This window comes from Protopterus annectens, chromosome 7.part0, assembly GCF_019279795.1.
Source record: "Protopterus annectens isolate FY-2018-M chromosome 7.part0, PAN1.0, whole genome shotgun sequence".
NCBI lineage: Eukaryota > Metazoa > Chordata > Ceratodontiformes > Protopteridae > Protopterus > Protopterus annectens.
The window spans coordinates 167,339,749-167,358,570 of NC_056739.1; the positions used below are offsets into that span (position 1 = coordinate 167,339,749).

An 18,822-nucleotide genomic window follows, 5' to 3' on the forward strand; every position below is an offset into this window, starting at 1 on the left:
CATAATAATATAACCCTTATGTACTTTAAATAAAAGTTATAATGATGTGGTACCTCTTATTTAACCAGATTATTAAGTAGATTATTAAGTCTGTGATTTTATCCAAGACAATATACTACATGGCTGGAAATATATCAACCTTAGTTCATTTGGCAATCAAAAACTATATATATAAATATATATACATATAGATTTTGCATGTAAAAATCAATTTCTATTTTCATAACCTATTGTTAACAAAGATCACATTCGTCCTTCTAGACTTCTTCAGGTCTGTGACGAAGAACCCTAAAAACTATCTATAAAAATATATATAATTGTATAATTAGTTAGTTTTGTTATTACACATCATTTTGAATAAAGTGGAAAAAAGAACCAGAAAAAAATGTATGTATGATGATGGAAACAAAATATACACTTAAACTGCAACTGATTTAAAATGGTATTTAAAACCAACTGGTAGAATAAAATAAAATAAAATACAATTAGTCATGTAAACAATGTGGCAATTTTCTAAGTTCCAGTGCACTTCTAACTAAACAGTAATAGTTTAGCCCAGGCTTCCTAAAAGTTCAGCTTTAATTGCTACATGAGTTCATGTTTCTCCAGAATATTCGGGATGTCTCCTTCAAGATCACCCATGTCTGTGTGTTCCAAGATCTGGAACTTAAAACCTGTGTGTCTTTTATGAAGAGAAAGGTGTTTGGCTAGTGCATTATTTTTACATCCAGAGCGGATTTCTGACAGATGACATGAAATCCTACGCTTGAGTTTATTTACAGTCTTGCCCACATAGAATGCATCACATTCATTGCACTGAGCCCTGTAAATTACCTTTGTAGTATTATCACCTTGCTGTATAAATATACAAAATGTAGTTAGTTTCACATCTTTTAGTGCTTTTCTCAAATGGTCTAGGTTTGAATTCAATAAAACTTCTAATGTTCCTGGCCTTCATATAAACAAATGATGAGGCTTCACCTAAGATGTTAATCAGAAAAGGGTTTCCTGTGATAATGTCCCAGTTTTCTTCAGTAACATTTTTGATACTGTGATAATCCAAAGTGTATGTCAGGATGCAGCTATTTTTGAATTTGTTATTCTGTGTGGAATTACTTAACATTCTTCTACTGGGGAGGTTGAGTGAAGGTGCTTCAGTCCTTTTCAGTTCTATAATGGGTTCCAGGATGTTTTTTAACATCTGACTTTCATAGCCTCTCACTAGAAACTTGTTCTCTAAGTTGTTCAGGTTTCTCATAAATGGTTCCATCTCTGTGGTAATTCTAGCTAATCTATAGCCTTGGGACTTCACTACATTATACTTGGTTTTTGTAGGATGTAGACTTTTACTGTGGAGTAATAAGTTAACCCTTGTTGGTTTTTTGAATAGATCAGTGGTGATTCTGTTATTGTTGGTGTTCTTGGAAATCTGCATATCTAAGAAAGTGGCTGAAGTACAGCTATGGGAAGAGGTAAACTTCAGGAAGGGGGTTGTTTGATTGAGGTAAGTGATAAAATCTCCAAGCTGCAAGGTGTCACCTTCCCACACAATAAAGACATCGTCAATAAAACGTAAATAGCATGTGATATGCTGCATGTAGTCTGTGTTTTTTAACACAAAGTCCTCCTTCCATTTGCCCAGGGCTATGTTAGCTATGCTGGGAGCCATGGCAGCCCCCATTGCTATACTGGAACAAGAAAAGAAAACGAGCAGGAAATGGAATATCCAACTGTTTATTGTACGTAAGCACTTTCACTGAATAAAATACTTCAGCTTCTTCAGACAAGTAGAAACTATTCACTTCCCAGTTTAAAAACCTAACATAAACCTGCTCAGCCAATGGGCGGGGTCACCCCAACTACATGATGTCATGCAGCATTAAACATTTAAAGCAACGTTGACTAATTAAACCATGTTGCCCAAATGATAGTCTTAAGCATCCAAAAAAAGGTTAATAAAAAAGTTTACCATTTCCAACCCAAGACAAAAAATAAATACAAATACAATTGGAATGGTAAATGATGCTCAAAAATAGACCATTGTTATTATAAAAAATAATAATAATAATAAATAAAGTGTGTACTGTGTAAATGTGTAGCATTGAAATATATTATGTTATGTTATTAAATTGAGTTACATTATGTTAATGTAAAAAACCAAAATGTAAATACATTACAAGACTTGTACACCTTGCCTTATGGTGTTATACATGTAAAAACATATAAAACCATAGAAAGTCCCCATTGCTATACCATTTTTTTGTTTGTAGTCTTTGCCATTGAAAGTAAAGAAATTGAAGTCCAGTACAAGATTAATGAGCTTGATTAACTTTTGCAGTTGTGCCTGTGTACCCTGATTATGTTTCTTAAAAGATTCCATAGCTGCTGTTATACAGTAATTGTGAGGGAGCACTGTATACAAGGATTCCACATCACTAGTTAATAAAATACTGTCAGCTTCCACTGTCATGTTTTTTATTTTCCTCAAAAAATCCATTGAATCTCTTATGTATGACTTATTCTTTTCTGCTAGAGGTTTCAGCAAGTTGTTGTTGTTGTTTGTCTTTTCAGCTTTTCCCGGTTAGGGGTTGCCAGAGCGGAACTCCGGTCCGCTAATGATTGGCAGTAGATTTTTATGGTGCCAAGTTGCCAACCAGACGCCCAACCTTCAGCGAAGGCACGCCCATTCCCGCATGTCTTTCTGAGGCCACTCGACTGCGGGGAGGACATGCAGACTCCACACAGAAGGGACTCCAGCCGAGAATCGAACAGGAGAACCTCTGCTGTGAGGCAACAATGCTACTGCTGTACCTAGAGGTTTCAGCAAGTAATCAAGGTAAATGGCTGTGGCTTCAGTAAGGGAACCTCCACTTGCTACCACCAGTCTATAAGGTGGGTCTTCTCTGTTCTTGTGTGGCTTTGGTATTCCAAAAAAGTAAGGTAAATGTGGGCATGGGCTCCATAAATAATTATAAAGATTTTCAGTGATAAGTTTTTCTTCCCATAATGTGGTGAGCTTAGTGTTCCATAAATCATATGCTCTTTTTATGTCATCCATGATCATCATCATCATCTTTCGGCTTTTCCCGTTAGGGGTCGCCACAGCGGATCATCTCTTTCCATTTCTTCCTATCCTCTGCATCTTGCTCTGTCACACCAACCGCCTGCATGTCCTCTCTCACCACGTCCATAAACCTTATCTTAGGCCTTCCTCTTTTCCTCTTACCTGGCAGCTCCATCCTTAGCATCTTTTTCCCAATATACCTATCATCCCTCCTCAGCACATGTCCAAACCAATGCAATCTTGTCTCTCTTGCTTTGTCTCCAAACTGTCCAACATGAGCTGACCCTCTAATATACTGATTCATAATCCTATCCATCCTAGTTACACCGAGTACAAATCTTAACATCTTTAACTCTGCCACATCCAGCTCTGACTCCTGCCTTTTTGTCTCCAAACCATATAACATAGCTGGTCTCACTACTGTCTTGTAGTCCTTCCATTTCACTCTTACTGGTACCCATCTGTCACAAATCACTCTTGACACTGTTCTCCACCCATTCCACCCTGCCTGTACTCTCTTCTTCACCTCTCTTCCACATTCACCATTACTCTGAACTGTTGATCCCAAGTACTTAAACTTGTCCACCTTTACCAACTCTACTCCCTGTATCCTCACCATTCCTCTACCCTCCCTCTCATTTACACACATATATTCTGTCTTAGCCCTGCTGATCTTCATTCCTCTGCTCTCTAGAGCATATCTCCACCTCTCCAGAGTCTCCTCAACCTGATTCCTACTAACATCATAGTCCACGGGGCCTCCTGTCTGATCTCATCTGTCAACCTGTCTATCACCACTGCAAATAAGAAAGGACTCAGAGCTGATCCTTGATGTAATCCCACCTCCACCTTAAATGGATCTATCACTCCCACTGCAGTCCTCACCACTGTCACACTACCCTCTTACATATCCTGTACCACTCTTACATACTTCTCTGCCACGCCCGACTTCCTCATACAATACCACAACTCTTCTCTAGGCACCCTGTCATATGCTTTCTCCAAGTCTACAAAGACACAATGCAACTCCTTCTGACCTTCTCTGTATTTCTCCAATAACACTCTCAGAGCAAACATCACATCTGTAGTGCTCTTTCCTGGCATGAAACCATACTGCTGATCACTAATGATCACCTCCCTTCTTAACCTAGCTTCTACTACTCTCTTCCATAACTTCAAGCTGTGACTGATCAATTTTATCCCTCTGTAGTTACTGCAGCTCTGCACATCACCCTTATTCTTAAAGATAGGTAACAAAACACTTTTTCTCCACTCCTCAGGCATCCTCTGACTTTCCAAAATTTCATTAAACAATCTAGTTAAAAATTCCACTGTCATTTCTCCTAAGCACCTCCATGCTTCCATTGGGATGTCATCTGGGCCAACAGCCTTTCCATTCTTCATCCTCTTCGTAGCTGTCCTTACTTCCTTCTTGCTAATCTGTTTCACTTCCTGGTTCACTATCCCCACATCATCCAACCTTCTCTCTCTCTCTCATTCTCTTCATTCATCAGCCTCTCAAAATACTCTTTCCATCTACTCAACACACTCTCCTCTCTTGTGAGTACCTTTCCCTCACTATCCTTTATCACCCTTACTTGCTGCACATCTTTCCCAGCTCTGTCCCTCTGTCTAGCCAATCAGTACAGGTCCTTTTCTCCCTCTTTAGTGTCCAATCTCTCATACAACTCTCCATACGCCTTATCCTTAGCTTTCGCCACCTCTCTCTTTGCCATGCGCCTCATCTCCTTATACTCATGTTTACTTTCTTCATCTCTTTGACAATCCCACTTCTTCCTTCTTTTCCTCTGTATACTCACCTGTACTTCCTCATTCCACCACCAGGTCTCCTTGTCCTCCTTCCTCGGTCCAGATGTCACACCAAGCAACCTTCTAGCAGTCTCCCTTACTAGTTCTGCTGTAGTTACCCAGCTATTCGGTAACTCTCCACTGCCTCCCAGTGCCTGTCTTAACTCTTCCCTAAACTCCACTTCACAATCACCCTTTTTTAACTTCCACCATTTAATCCTTGGCACTGCTTTCACACTCCTCCTCCTCTTCTTGATTACCAACATCATCCTACAGACCACCATTCTATGCTGCTTAACTACACTTTCCCCTGCCACCACTTTACAGTCTCCAATCTCCTTCAGACTGGCCCTCCTACATCCATGATAAATAACGTATAAAATCTGTTATCCTGCAGCATGTTCTCTACCTTTTGGTTGCAGCTAGTGGTATCAGTCACAAGTACACCTCCTCCCTTGTCTGCCTTCATTGCACGCCTGGATTTATCATTGCCTAGCTCAAGCAATGCTTTTCTTTCTCCCTGTGTTAAGTTATAAAGTTTTTTTCTTAGGAAGTATTTAAGCAGTTTCCTGATATCCATCTCACATTTCACTTTGAAAGCAGCTAGTGTTTGATGTAGTGGTGGACAATAGCTGCTAGGCCTTTTTAAAGTTTCATCAATAGGCTTATTTTCAATGTCATTACTTTTGCCATGAAATTGTACCCATAAGTTGAGCTTCCTCACAAACATTTTAAGGTCTATCAGTACCTGAACAACCTCGCTCCTGCAGCTTGGTACAAAAGTAAGTCCTTTGGACAACACACTTTTTTCCTCTTCAGTCAGTGCTTTAACAGAGTGGTTCCAGATAAGTGGAGCACCTGTTATTGTTGTTATTGTACCTGTTATTGTGGCTGGTTCCTCCGTCTGAGCCTGGGACCTGGGTTGTAGTCAGGGTTCCAGTTGGGATTACCCAGGTATTGTATTTCCCTCACCCCTGTCCACTGTTTGGTTCTCCTGTCTCCCTGGGAGTTCATGGATAGAGTATGAGACCTCTGGAATTCCTCCTCTGCTTTCTGGAATCTTGGTGGGTTGTAGTATTATTCCTCGCTGTGGCTATTGTATGGGGGAACCTGTTAAGAGGGACAAGCTCTGGGGCTCTGGTGGTGGTCATCATTCTTGTTCTGGTACTGGTGCTGGTTTTGGTATTGGTGTGATGGTTGATATCTGTGCTGTCGATATTGGTCCTCCTGTCTCTGTGAAGGTGCTGCTGCTCCTGGTAGCTGGATTGTCTGTGGTCCCGGTTGTCTTGGTAATAATGACATATATTTGAGTTTCAGCCTTCATATCCTTCAGAAAATTCATGTGTAAGACTTGTTATACTAGCAACTTGGTGACGCTGAATGTCTGAGCTGGGTACAGCAAAGGTAGTGGACTAGATGATTATCAAATTTGTCCATTTCAGACTAGGCTTATGTTGTTATAGGCTAAATCTTTATTTTGCTTTATGCATACCTAGTGCTCTGCTGTGACCTTACAGGAAATGGACAGGTGTTTTCCTCGAAATTTCAGTGGTACTGTGAGAGGCAGAGACAAGCTAGTGTGTCGAATGCAAACTAATCAACCTGTTCTACTAAGCCTGTATTTTCTTTTAAGAACGTTTTTAATAAAGAAGTAAAGGCAGGAGCTCCGATTCATGAAGTAAATCTAAGAGAAGATAGGAGTCGTGATGTTGTGACATTTATGCACATTTTTATGTGTGTTAAACATGAGGTGAGTGGTGTATAAAGGATATTTGTATTTTGTAGTATTCGAACCAAATGTCGTTGCCCCTATTACTAAGAATTGTACCCACTCAGAAATGTTACCCTATACATATGGTGAAAGCAGGCGTTACATTGTTTAAATCTGTACTTGTAAAATAAGTAGATAGTGGAGCTTTTCTCCTCGGGCCTCTGCTGAAAATGGACTTGTTATCCAGCCAGACTAGCCCGGTCAACAAATGTAAAATAAAATAAAAAAATAAATAAAATGTAACCATTTTTGATATTCACTTCCATAATCATTTTTTATAGCTGTAAGTAATAACTGGAAGAGACTTAGCCTATATATGATTTGTTGCAATCTGAAAAGGAAACTAGAACAGAGTTAGATATTTCTATTTTACAGAGATTCATGATCCTAATTTTGAAATAGCTCAAGTAAAACACTGTTTTGGTCATATTTTGTGTTTATTTTGTCTGTTCTTCAATTTGCGTTTGAATTATAGTATCCCACAATTACATAGAGGTGGGTGGAGTTACATAATTATGTAAGCAAATTTTATGTTAATCAGCTCCCTGATTTTTGGCCAGTTGTACCAAGATTTCATGGGCCTTTGTCCAGATTTTTGATGTTTCCAGGTTGAGAGGTATGACTGTAACTAATCTGAAATATGTACAACACAGAATATCTACAGATTATTATATCTGTACTGAATCTGTAGTCCAATTGTGCATGCAGGATGAGTAATCATATACCTCTGGCCGACCTAAGCCCACCACCAGTGGAGGATTATCGTTCACATTTTGTAGTGGTTTGTCAACCATATCTACCATATGTGATAAATAATCTAACCTTGGAAGTATCAAATGTATGGGGGTATACAGACACTACAGCTATTGCAATTAGAATTCTGTCAAATTAGAAATTAAAGAGTCATTCATTGCAAAAATTACTATAGCCCATTCACTTGTTCCAGAAGCCTCATACATGTACATTTAACAGTTATTAGTTTTTAAATAAGATAATAGTAAAAGTAATATATAGAGCATTAATACACTAACAAGTTTCATTTTTGTTGTGCAGCCATCCATTTTTAATTTCTGGTGATGCCAACTCATCTCATCGCCACAGAATTATCTCCATAGAAGAGGACCCATTACCAGAATTCATAAGAGGCTATAATGATAATCAGCCAGAGGCACCTGTGGAGAAGCATTTAGAACAAGAAGGAACCTCTGAAGTAGAAGTGACACAACATGAGACATCTGGGCAAGAAATGCTAGATCATGAAATTCAAGAAAAAGAATTACAAGCAAATTATGAGCAAGACACACCATCTGAAGAAGTCTTGTTAGAGAAAATTGATGATTACAATGTACTATCAGAAGAAGCAACATCAATAAGGCTTCTTGATGATCATGATGTGATATCAGAGGAATTCCACGGTGCAACATTATTGCCAGACAAAAACAACACACATGAGTTGGTCCTGAATGATATCAGGAAGGGAATTTTAGAAGATGAAGACACAAAACTTAACGACAAAGGTATGCTGGGAATGAACTTACTGAATCAAGATGTAACAAGCTTTGATAAGGAAGGGTCCTTGGACAGCATTTCCAAAGATACTGCACCTGAACAGGAGCTTTTAGAAAAAATCAGTAGTCATGAAATATCACCAGAAAGTTTTACTGAACACAGAATGTTAGGAGAGGGTATTCCATCACCTGGAGTACACAAAGGCAAATCATCATCAAATGAGTTTTCTAGTCATGAAAGGCAAGCAACTGTATCTGTTGACAATGAACCATTTTCTGTTGTGCTTTCAGAATATGAAGAACCACCACAGAACACTCAGAATACTGAAGTGTTTTCCAACCAGAAAAATAAATATCAAGGCATACTAGAAGGACACACTCAGAAATCACCATCCGTAAATGATGAGGTCACAGAAACAATTACTAATGTTGAAAAAATACACAAAGATGAAAATGTGCATGAGGATGCCCCAGAAAAAAATTCTGATAATCAAGAAATACACCAGGATGGAAACAAACAATATGGGGTCACAGATGAAACTTCTGTCAACCAGGAAATACAAATGTTTTCTGATACTCAAGAAAAACACAAAGATGGACAAGTAGAAGAAGGGTTCTCAGAGAACATTCCTGATAGGCAAGAAATGCATCAAGATAAAAAAGTGCACGAGGACCTCAAAGAGAAAATGTCTGACATTCAAGAAATACATCTGACTGGAAAAATACACGAGAAGCACATAGAGGAAATGTCTTCTAGCCAAACAATACCAGAACAGGAAGAAATACATGAGGAAATTAAAGACAACATTTCTGATAGCCAGTTTATAAATCAGGATGAAAAAGTACCTGAGGGGCCCATAGAGAAAATTTCTGATATTCAGGAAATACACCAAGATGGAAAAGAATATGAGGGAATCATAGATTATGACAATCAAGCAATACAGGAGTTTTCTGATACTCAAGACATCCACAAGGATGGCATAGTACATGAGGAGGCGATAAAGAGCTTTTCTGATAGTCAAGAAATACATCAGAATGGAGCAATGCACGAAAGGCCTGCTAGCAAAATTTCTGACAGTCAAGTACATGAATTTTCTTATAGCCAAGAAGTAAACCAAGATGGAAAATCACATGAAGAAATCAAAACAAAAATGCATGAAGTGGTTATACAGAAAGTTACTGTTAGTGAAGAAATATGCACATCTGGAGATGTGCACGAAGAGCTCACAGAGAACATATCTGATGATCAAAACCTACAAGAGGTTGTTACTAACCAAAACATACAACAGCATGGAAACATACTCAAGGGGATCTTTGGAAAAAAATCAGATAGAGAAGAAGTACGTGAGGATGGCAAAACCAATGAGCAGGAAATAAACAAGATTCATGAAAGACAAGAAATATGTGAGGATGGAGATGAACACAAAGCAAAGTTATGGAACATTTCTGACAGTGTGGACACAAACAAGGACATAAGTGAAGTGAAACAGGTATTAGAAATTGTAAGCACCAGTGGATCATTACCCAGTAAACATGACAAAGAAGGAAAAGTGGAAGCAATATCAGAAATGAATAAGGACTATGATGTGCGTGACATTCCCGAAACAACAGTGGAACAGGAAGTGCTGCTGGAAACTGCTTCTACACAAACGGTAATAAAAGAATCACCTTTCCAAGAACATTTGCTAGATGAATCCATAAACAAAAAAATAATTATGGAGGATGCATCTGCACAGGAAGTACATTCTGATCAATTACCCAAAGAGGATGCAAAATTACAGGAAAGTAATAAACACGATACACTACTAAATGAAGTGCCTAGCCCAGAAACCTCATATGAGGTGGACTCTATTCTGAAAACTCCAGCTTTAGACATTTTGCCAGAGGAGGTTAACAGAACAGAATTAGTAATGGAGGAGATTCCAAGGGAGGAAATGCCACCTGAAAAACCTGCATACCAGGAAGTACCAGCAGACGAACTCTCGGACCAGATGTTACAGCAAGAGAACATTATTAAAGGGGAAATGCACACTGAGAACATTAGTGATGAGGATACTATGGTAAAGATACAAACAGAGCCCCTAAATGTAAAAACAGCAGTCCCAGAAAAACCTGCACTTCAAGATTTTATAACTAAGGCTGAGGTACTGGAAACAGCCAATGGCACTAAAACTGAAGAAACATACCGAACGCTAGGACAGGAAGCTGTAGATGCTGAGAAAGATACAAAACAAAATCCAGATTATGTTTATCACTTGGTATTTGTTGGAAATTCAAATGCTGGAAAAACAACATTTTTGTGTCGAGTTCATGAAAATATATTTTTCGCAGGATTGGCAACAACTGTGGGTAAGATTTTTTCTTCATTAAAAGTATAAGCAACACATACTCCGTGATTTTACTATATAATGCTGTACAGAAGGTAGTTAAAGTGAACTGAAACATAATATTACACAAAATGGAAATATCCCCTTACTGTATAGCCTTTTTTATAAGGAACACCATAATCTTCAATGGCTAAAATTGTTACTGATCTGTCTTATTCATTTAGCCAAAGAGGCCCTTCCAGCCCATTTAATTAAAAAAAAAAATCTTTGAAATTCTTTAGCTTTATTGTGTTCTGTGTTCTTCTCTAATCATTGTTATTCAGCACTGTTCTGTGGGTTTGATGGTAGTGTTGTATATGTCTTTCTAGATTAACCCAAATCTAATAACATACTTATGTTTATAGGTTCGTACCAGGCTAACAAGAATAGGGACCTTTTTAAGTTTAGTCATTCATCCCAAAAGTAACTAAAGTTAAATTTATTCTAAGGCTCAGGCTTGGGTGCTCAAGCAGTTACATGCTACCTCTGTCCATTAGGGACATAGGGGCCAGACCGTGGGGAATTTCTTTTCTTTTTTTTTGCAAGGGGAATTTCTGGTTCTCCATCTACCTGTCCAGGTTATGCTTTGGGGGAGAACTTTGCTTCATGTGGATAAGAAGCCTGTTCCAGAGATGGGATAGTCTCTGAGTCACTTACTTGTTCCTTCAACATGTCTTATTTATGTTAGAAGCAAAACCAAACTAGGTTGGAGACAGTGTCTGAAGATTTTCTTTGTTGTTATTAATCATTTCCATGATAATTCTTTCCACAGCTTTGCAGATGAGACTAGTCAGACTTACGGGTCTTGGTAAATGGTAAATTTATGGGTAAATGGTACTTATATATGTGGTGCTTGCAACCAATGTTCCTACATATTCCAGGGTGAGAAGATATACCTTCCAGCTAGACAAAAATATGTGACAGGGAAGGGTTATTTTAATTGTAATTCCTCTGGACTGGTCTATCTAGTTGTTTGTGGGTCCTGTGAAGGATTCTACATTGGAAAAACTGAAAGACCATTGAAATGTAGAATTTATGAGCACATGAATGACATGAGGAATAAGAATTCAAAAAATGCCATGTTCACGCACACCCTAGATCGTGCTGGAGCTACGTTTAGATTTTTTGTTATTGATTCAGTACCTAAGTAGGCTAGAGGTGGAGCCTGGGAAACTAAGCTTGAGTACAGAGAGATGTTTTGGCAGGTAACCTTGGAGGCTAATAGGGTCCCTGGTTTAAATGACCATATTTCTTTGGCCCCAGTTTTAAAGATGATATCCGCTAAATTATGATGATTTAAGAAAGACTTTTTAACCATTTAATATTTTTTAACTTTTTAGTATCATGCAGTTTTTTTGCATTAAAGAGAATAATAGACATGTATAAAATCCTCCAAAAGGGCCTCATAGAAACAGACAACTGGTGCCAGAGCCATGGCCTCAAGCTAAACGCCAAAAAGTGTATAGTCATCCCCTTTGGCAAAAACAAAGTGCCCACAAATTACCACATAGGTGGTAATCCATTAAGTACAGAAGAAGTAATTAGGGACCTGGGGACCCAAGTTGATAGCAATCTCTCATTTGACAACCACGTGGCCAAAGTGGTTAGAAAAACATTTTATATAGCCCACCTAATCATGAAGGGATTCACATCTAGATCAGGGGAGGTCATCGTGCCTCTTTACTCATCCCTCATCAGGCCCATAATTGAGTACAATGCCCCTTTTGGGATGTACCTTACCAGACACCTGCAGCAACTGGAAAGACCCCAAAAGTACCTCACCAAGAGGATCAAAGGGCTCAAACAGATGCCATATGCTGACGGTTAAAGAAACTCCAGCTCTACTCAGTGGCATACCGCCTGCTCAGAGGCGATCTGTGCCTGATGTATAAAGCCATGTCCAACCCGGAATTAATGGACATGCTGCATCTCAGAAAATCCAAATCCCATTGAGCTATGCGCTCGAGAGACTTGAACCTCAGCACTGAAATAAATAGGACATGCTGGAGGGACAGATTCATAACCCAGAGGCTCCCTTCACTCTGGAATAAAATCCCAGTCCAGGTTAGGCAGAGTCCCTCATTGACTCACTTCAAGAGGAATCTTGATGAGTGGATGGGAGCTCATAGGTTTACCCCGGGTATCACTTCTGTGTCACTGTTAGACAGAGGCACAGGATACTAACCTCGAAAAAGGGCATAGCAAAATTAATTTAAAATGGGTGGCGAAAGCCAAACACACTCTGGCTAGGCTTATAAATGCCTTAGGGCAGATAGCCTAGTACGAACCTATGAACCTATGAACCTATATATAAAAACATATATTAAATTTATGTTTATATTAGTTGTTTTATACATGGTGTTTTTAAATTTTGTAAGTATGCTTTGTGGTATGTAACACTGACATCTGGTTACGCGATTTATTTAAGTGATTGTGTTCAAGATACTTTTCCTTTAATTATGAGTAACTTGATATACTAACAGTTTGATTGGCTAACCAGTAAGAAAGTGAGACACTAGCTTTTTTTCTAGCATTTACCACTAGACAACACTGCAGTTCAGTAATCCACAACAAATTAAGATTTACTGTTCACTGATGTAACCATCAGACTCAAACTTCGAGTTTCAGACTGAAACACTAAATCCAAAACATTTCCAGTGCATCCAATTTATGAGTACCACTCAACCTTTATGTCAATATTACCTGAGCACCTTAATGCAACTCACACCTTTACCTCTGATATGCAAAAGTGGCACTGAAAACAATGACACTAGCAACTCTGAACATTATATATATATATATATATATGCAGAGAAGGAACAATGTTTAAGAGGCAGGATTTGAATGAGCCATATAATGTTTGACAATGACTGGATAGATTAGGTGATGTTACTGCAAGATAAAATACTGTATACTTACAACTGTGTTAGCATTTAATTGACATCAAATGACAAATGTCAATGTTCAAGCTCCTTTAAGTCTCCCTTACTTGTTTAATGCCAGTATGGAGTCACTTCTCTTGGTCCCCATTCAGTCCCCCCCCTGGGAAAGACTCAGGGGGGACTGCAAACAACTCTGTTCAAAGAACAGCCATCTCAAAGGTTAACTTCTCATCCTTCACTATAGGCTGCAAAGTACAACTCGTTGATAGATGAATGGATGGTGGCTCACCAGACTACCACCCAGACTAGGAACTATAGTAGCTGATGCTGATTATATAGATTTGTGTAAACTAAAATGGGTTAAACAACTGGGGCTTTTGAACCCATTTTATAGAAAGCATCTCATCTAAACATTGAAATAAATTGATCTGACCTCACATGAACCAAGTACCAATACTTTCTAGTGTCATTTGCATACTACCAATAAGATAAACATTTAAAGACCTTATAAAATAAGCTACATACCAAATGTAATTAGAGTTAATGTACTTTCACAACATAGTAAGCTTGTCAGACAAAATAAGGAATTCATCTTAATTACATCACCACCACTCCAAATTGTACCTGAACAGCAACCTGATAATTACTTATGTCCAGTATGAGACAATTCTCACTAATACTGAGATTTATAAAATAAACTGTGTGTACAACATTTTACACATATCAATGGCATGCATTTGCAAATATTCTTCTTAAATTGTGAGATATTCATCATTTCATTTTCTGCAAATTGTGCATACTGGATTATACCTGTGCACGCAAATGGAGGAAAGATTTGATGGAGGATTAACAACAGCTGTCTGCAAAACCTATAAAGCTCCACCTTACTTTGTGAAACTAAACCTAAAACCACCTCTGTTATTTGACAATTCTTTTACGCTTTAAGACAAAATGGAAAATGTACACAGTACACAATCTGCCAAACCGCCAGAATAATTGTAAATGGCTGGCTTGGAAATGAAAAATGAACTGTCCTCCACTTGGAATCTCTTCCTCTTGATGTTGATGATGCTGCTGGATGCGAGGGATGCCCTGCACCTCCTGCCTGCATTTGTTCTATCCAGTCCGGGATCCAGTCCGGGCTACTGGTAAAATCTGCAAAACTGCATCAGGGACAGTCCATTGAAACTCCACTACCATATATCCAGTGTTTAGAATAATGTGACAAACTCTGGTTTCTGGGGGTCTTAATGAAAACAAAAATAATGATGACAATGTGTGCAGTCTGCTAAATTACAACAAAGGGAGATGCAAAAAATCATCTGACTGCAACCTCCAATCACATCTCCAATCAATGTATTTGACGCTGTGACAAGACAGAATTCTTTGGGAAAGATGAGCCTGAAAAAAAAAAAAAAAAAAGAAAAAAGAAAAGAAAGAAAAAAAAAAAGCCTTCCAAAAAAAAAAAAAAAAAAAAAAAAAAGAAAAAAAGGGGGCCATGCCCTCGCGGGGCTTCAAATGCTAAATGCTAACTGATTGCTTAATTTTATTTATAAGGGTTGCTATGGCACCTGTCCTTATCTGATGAAGTCTGTGAGGTGCTCTGATGAAAACGCATGAGCTGTTTTGTGGAGCGTTTATTTTATCAGTTGTCCTGCTTTGCCTGAATAAATCACTGTTTTACTACTCCAGTTTCAGTTTTCTGTTTATTTGTTATATTCAATGGAATGGTTGGTGTCTGTGAGACTTACTGGTCTGTAGTTACTGAGGGGTCCATAGATGGCCCACCCTTGTGTGCAGGGATGAGCATTACAGTTTTCCATTCACATGGCACAAAGCCTGTCTGGAGGCTATGATTAAATACAACTACAATGGTCCTAACAGGTCATATTTCATGCTATTTAGGAGGCATCCTGGGATATTATTAGGGCCCATTGAGGTGGTATTCTTGGCTTTGGAAAGCTCATGGAGGGCCTGGTTCCTAGTGATAGTTGGAAGGGTTAGATTTGATGGTATTTTCTGAGGGGTGGGGGTAAAATTGGGGCTGAATTTCTTGGCCAGTATATTTGCTTTGTCTTCTGGCTCAGTGTATGTGGCTCCATTTACAATTAAATATGCACATTGCTGTGCATGGCTTTTGAAGATGCGGACATAGCTATAGAAAGACTTATGTCTGTCCTTGGCCTTGGAAGTTATTTTCACCTTAAATTTGGCTTCGGTAGACTTGATTTGCTCTCTGAGTTGCTTGTTTAGATTGATAAAAACATTTTTAACCTGCTAGGCATTTTACTTCCTAATTTTTGCAATGAGTTTTTTTCCTTTTATTATACAACCTATTTATGTTGGGACTCCATCAGGGTGGCTTGCTTTGTGAGTTGGTTCTGTGCTTATTCCTAGTAGCCACAGCTGTCTCTATACATCTGTTAAGATGATTGTACAGGGTCTCTATGAACAATTCCCATAGACAAGGGTATTCCCAAGGTTTGGGGGGGGCTTGAAACATTTTGCCATGTTATCACTTAATAGTTGGAAAGCTGACTTACAATAATTCCTAAATGTTCAGGGGTTATCAGGGGTCCTGGGTTTTATTTTTATTTCAAAGGAGACAGCTTTATGATCTGACCTTACAAAAAAGGACATTTACAGTGGGGGCACAGCATTCTCCCATGTTAAGGAGGACCAGATTCAGTATGTTCACCCCCTATGGGGGGAGGGGGTATATGGACTATTTGGTCCAGGATGTTTGTGTTGAAGTCCAAGAACCTCTGGACCTGCATGTTTGGAGCTGTACATGATTCCCAGTTTATAGTGGGGTAGTTAAAGTCACACATGAATATGGTATTGGGTTGAATGGTGAGTATCCCCAGTATGCATTATGAGTTTCCTGGGTCACAGGGGGGAACCTATAGCTTTCAAAGATATAGTATCAAACTTTGCCTCCTCCAGTGTGCCTTTTTTAGGCAATGCCAAACTGAAACCTTCCAACATAGTAAAATCAACCCCAAAAAACCTAAAGATGTTACTGCTCGATGCCAGGAGCATAAACAAAAAACATGACCCCTTCAAGCTCTCCTCACCATGGATAATACAGACATTTGGTAAGACATGGTTTAAAGCAGGGGAGAGCATCCCAGCAGTATAAGGCTATAATGCCTTCCACACATTTAGACCAGCCACTGCACAGGCAAGGACTAAAGGTGGAGGTATCTTGATTTACATCAAAAATAAATATAACTTGGCTCAAGGCTGGTCAAACAGGATAACAAGCTTGAGCTTTTCCATGTCCAAGTTACCAGAGGATAATGTTTTAGCTGATATTTGAAAGTCTAGAGGGGACAGGTTCAGACCACCCCTGATAAAGCAGCATGGGTCTGTTGACCATATCCTCCCATGCTGACAAATATTATACCCCCTTGGAGTGATGCTAAAAACTAAGCCAATTATTAAAGTTGATCATCTTTTGCTCATATTGTGACATCATCTTTAGAGAAAGTAGAATGCTGCTCAGTGCTAGACTTATACAGGCATTGGACACAGTCCAAGAGCTCCATCATGTCTCTCTTCATACAGTCGAGGGAGGTATATCTCAGGTCATTTACACACACATGGACTATGACTTCAGTCATACTGGTACTTGTGAGCCAGTGACATGAGTGCATGCATGATCTGGCATATCCTGGCCCATTATAGGCAGCTGAGAGCAACTTTCTCCTTACTCAATCTGGTGAGTGAGACTGTCTCACAAATGGAATGTCCTATGACCAAAATGTTTGACTGTGTGGTGGTTTGCCTTATGGGCTTAGAAGATGAGATTCCATGAGGTGTGCTTGTATGTGTTCTCGTGGATGTTTTGGTGGAGTGCTTTTGGGACTGATGAGAATATTTCTCGTAAGCACAATGTATAGGAGGTCTTTGAGCTTAGGAAGACTACATTTAAAAACCTCAGCATATGTGGGTCTATATGTCTGATCCATAGTGCATATTGTAGGTGTAGTATTGTGCATTACTGACAACTTGGTTTGTATTATGAGTGCTTGTATGTGAGAGCTTTGTCTTTAGTGATATTCCCTATCTGTTTAGTAATTAGTTGGTTGTCAATAGACATAAGGCAGTTGCTCCATTGCCTTAGATCATCTATATCCACCAAGCTGGCTGCGGAGATATCAGAAGAGTTCATATCCATGGTTACAGGCCTTTTTCATTTAATCAGAAGGTTGCTGAAGGAGTATAGAGACTAAAAACAATATTATGAAATACAAAATTTGACAGGCAATGCTTGTCACTATGCAAACTAGTTTCTCTCTGTGCAATTAGGAACTAGGAAAGTTTCATAGGTAGTTTTATAAAGAAAATATCAATTCTAGGTGCCTGCATCTATACAGGGCACTATTAAAACCCGCTGTGCGATGAGCAATGTACAAACAAAACAACAGTCTACATGCTAAACACACAATATAGCCTTGAGGCCAGATGGTCACATTCAATTTTCTCTGATTCCCATTTCAGAAAAGACCAAGCTACCCTGTACTGCCACTAGTGAGCAGTTCTGATTCTCCTTAATGAAAATTAAAAAGACATAGCCCAAAGGTGACGAGCTAAGCTACAAACATCTAACTAAACCAAGAAACACTTAAAAATTACTTAGCAGTGCAGGACCTAGCAATGAGGTCAGCAAAACTTAGATTTGTACAACAGAGTTCGATAAGAGGAGGCCCATCTTCAGTAAGCAGTAGGAGATAAGCAGCAATCATTAGAACTGCCTGGTGGTACCATTTTCCCAGGCTGCCAGCACCCCCTTTCCCTTTATGCAGCACACAGTCTACCAACTCCAAGGTCACAGTACAGTGGGGAGTTGGTATATTTAATTTACGGGGGGGTGCAGGGGGGGCTTGTCCCCCTGCATAAACATAGTAAAAACTCTGTGGGATGTTATTTATAGTTGCTTTGTAGTTTTCACCGTTTTGAGATTCGATGTTATGAGTTTTAGATGTTTTGAAGTTTAGATGTTATGGTCTTGATGTTTTGAGTTTAGATGTTATGAAGAGCAAATGTTTTGATAGGTAACCATTTAGAAAAAGTGTAGCTCTGTCAGTCATGAAGATCTCCCTCTGCAATATGCTCTTGTTGTCTGGTCCAGCCAAGAGAAAAATCTTTTGTACTGTTATCAGAAGGAACTTTGATGCACACCTGCCTAACTTGTACCATGCCAAGAGGAGACCTTTATATGTGTTTACCTGTTTCACATGTGTTTCTGTCAGCTTCCCTGCAATAGATCTTATAATGTAAACAGGGCTTGTATTACCTGATAATAGCCTAAAAGTTTCATGGACATCAGACAGTGCATTCCTAATTTCAGTCTCGTGCATGAGCTACTGATAGGGATTCTGTTCCTCGGACCATCCTGTCTATATATCAACACACA

At 38.9% G+C, this 18,822-nt stretch overlaps 1 protein-coding gene across 1 annotated transcript in view; it reads left to right on the top strand.

Moving 5' to 3' along the window:
- Positions 1–18,822, top strand: part of LOC122806313 (golgin subfamily B member 1-like) — a 512,564-nt gene that overhangs the window by 423,272 nt on the left and 70,470 nt on the right. The window contains exon 11 of the mRNA XM_044076629.1: positions 7,698–10,501. Coding sequence (XP_043932564.1) covers positions 7,698–10,501 — 2,804 coding nt within the window. The remainder of the gene's footprint in view (positions 1–7,697; positions 10,502–18,822) is intronic.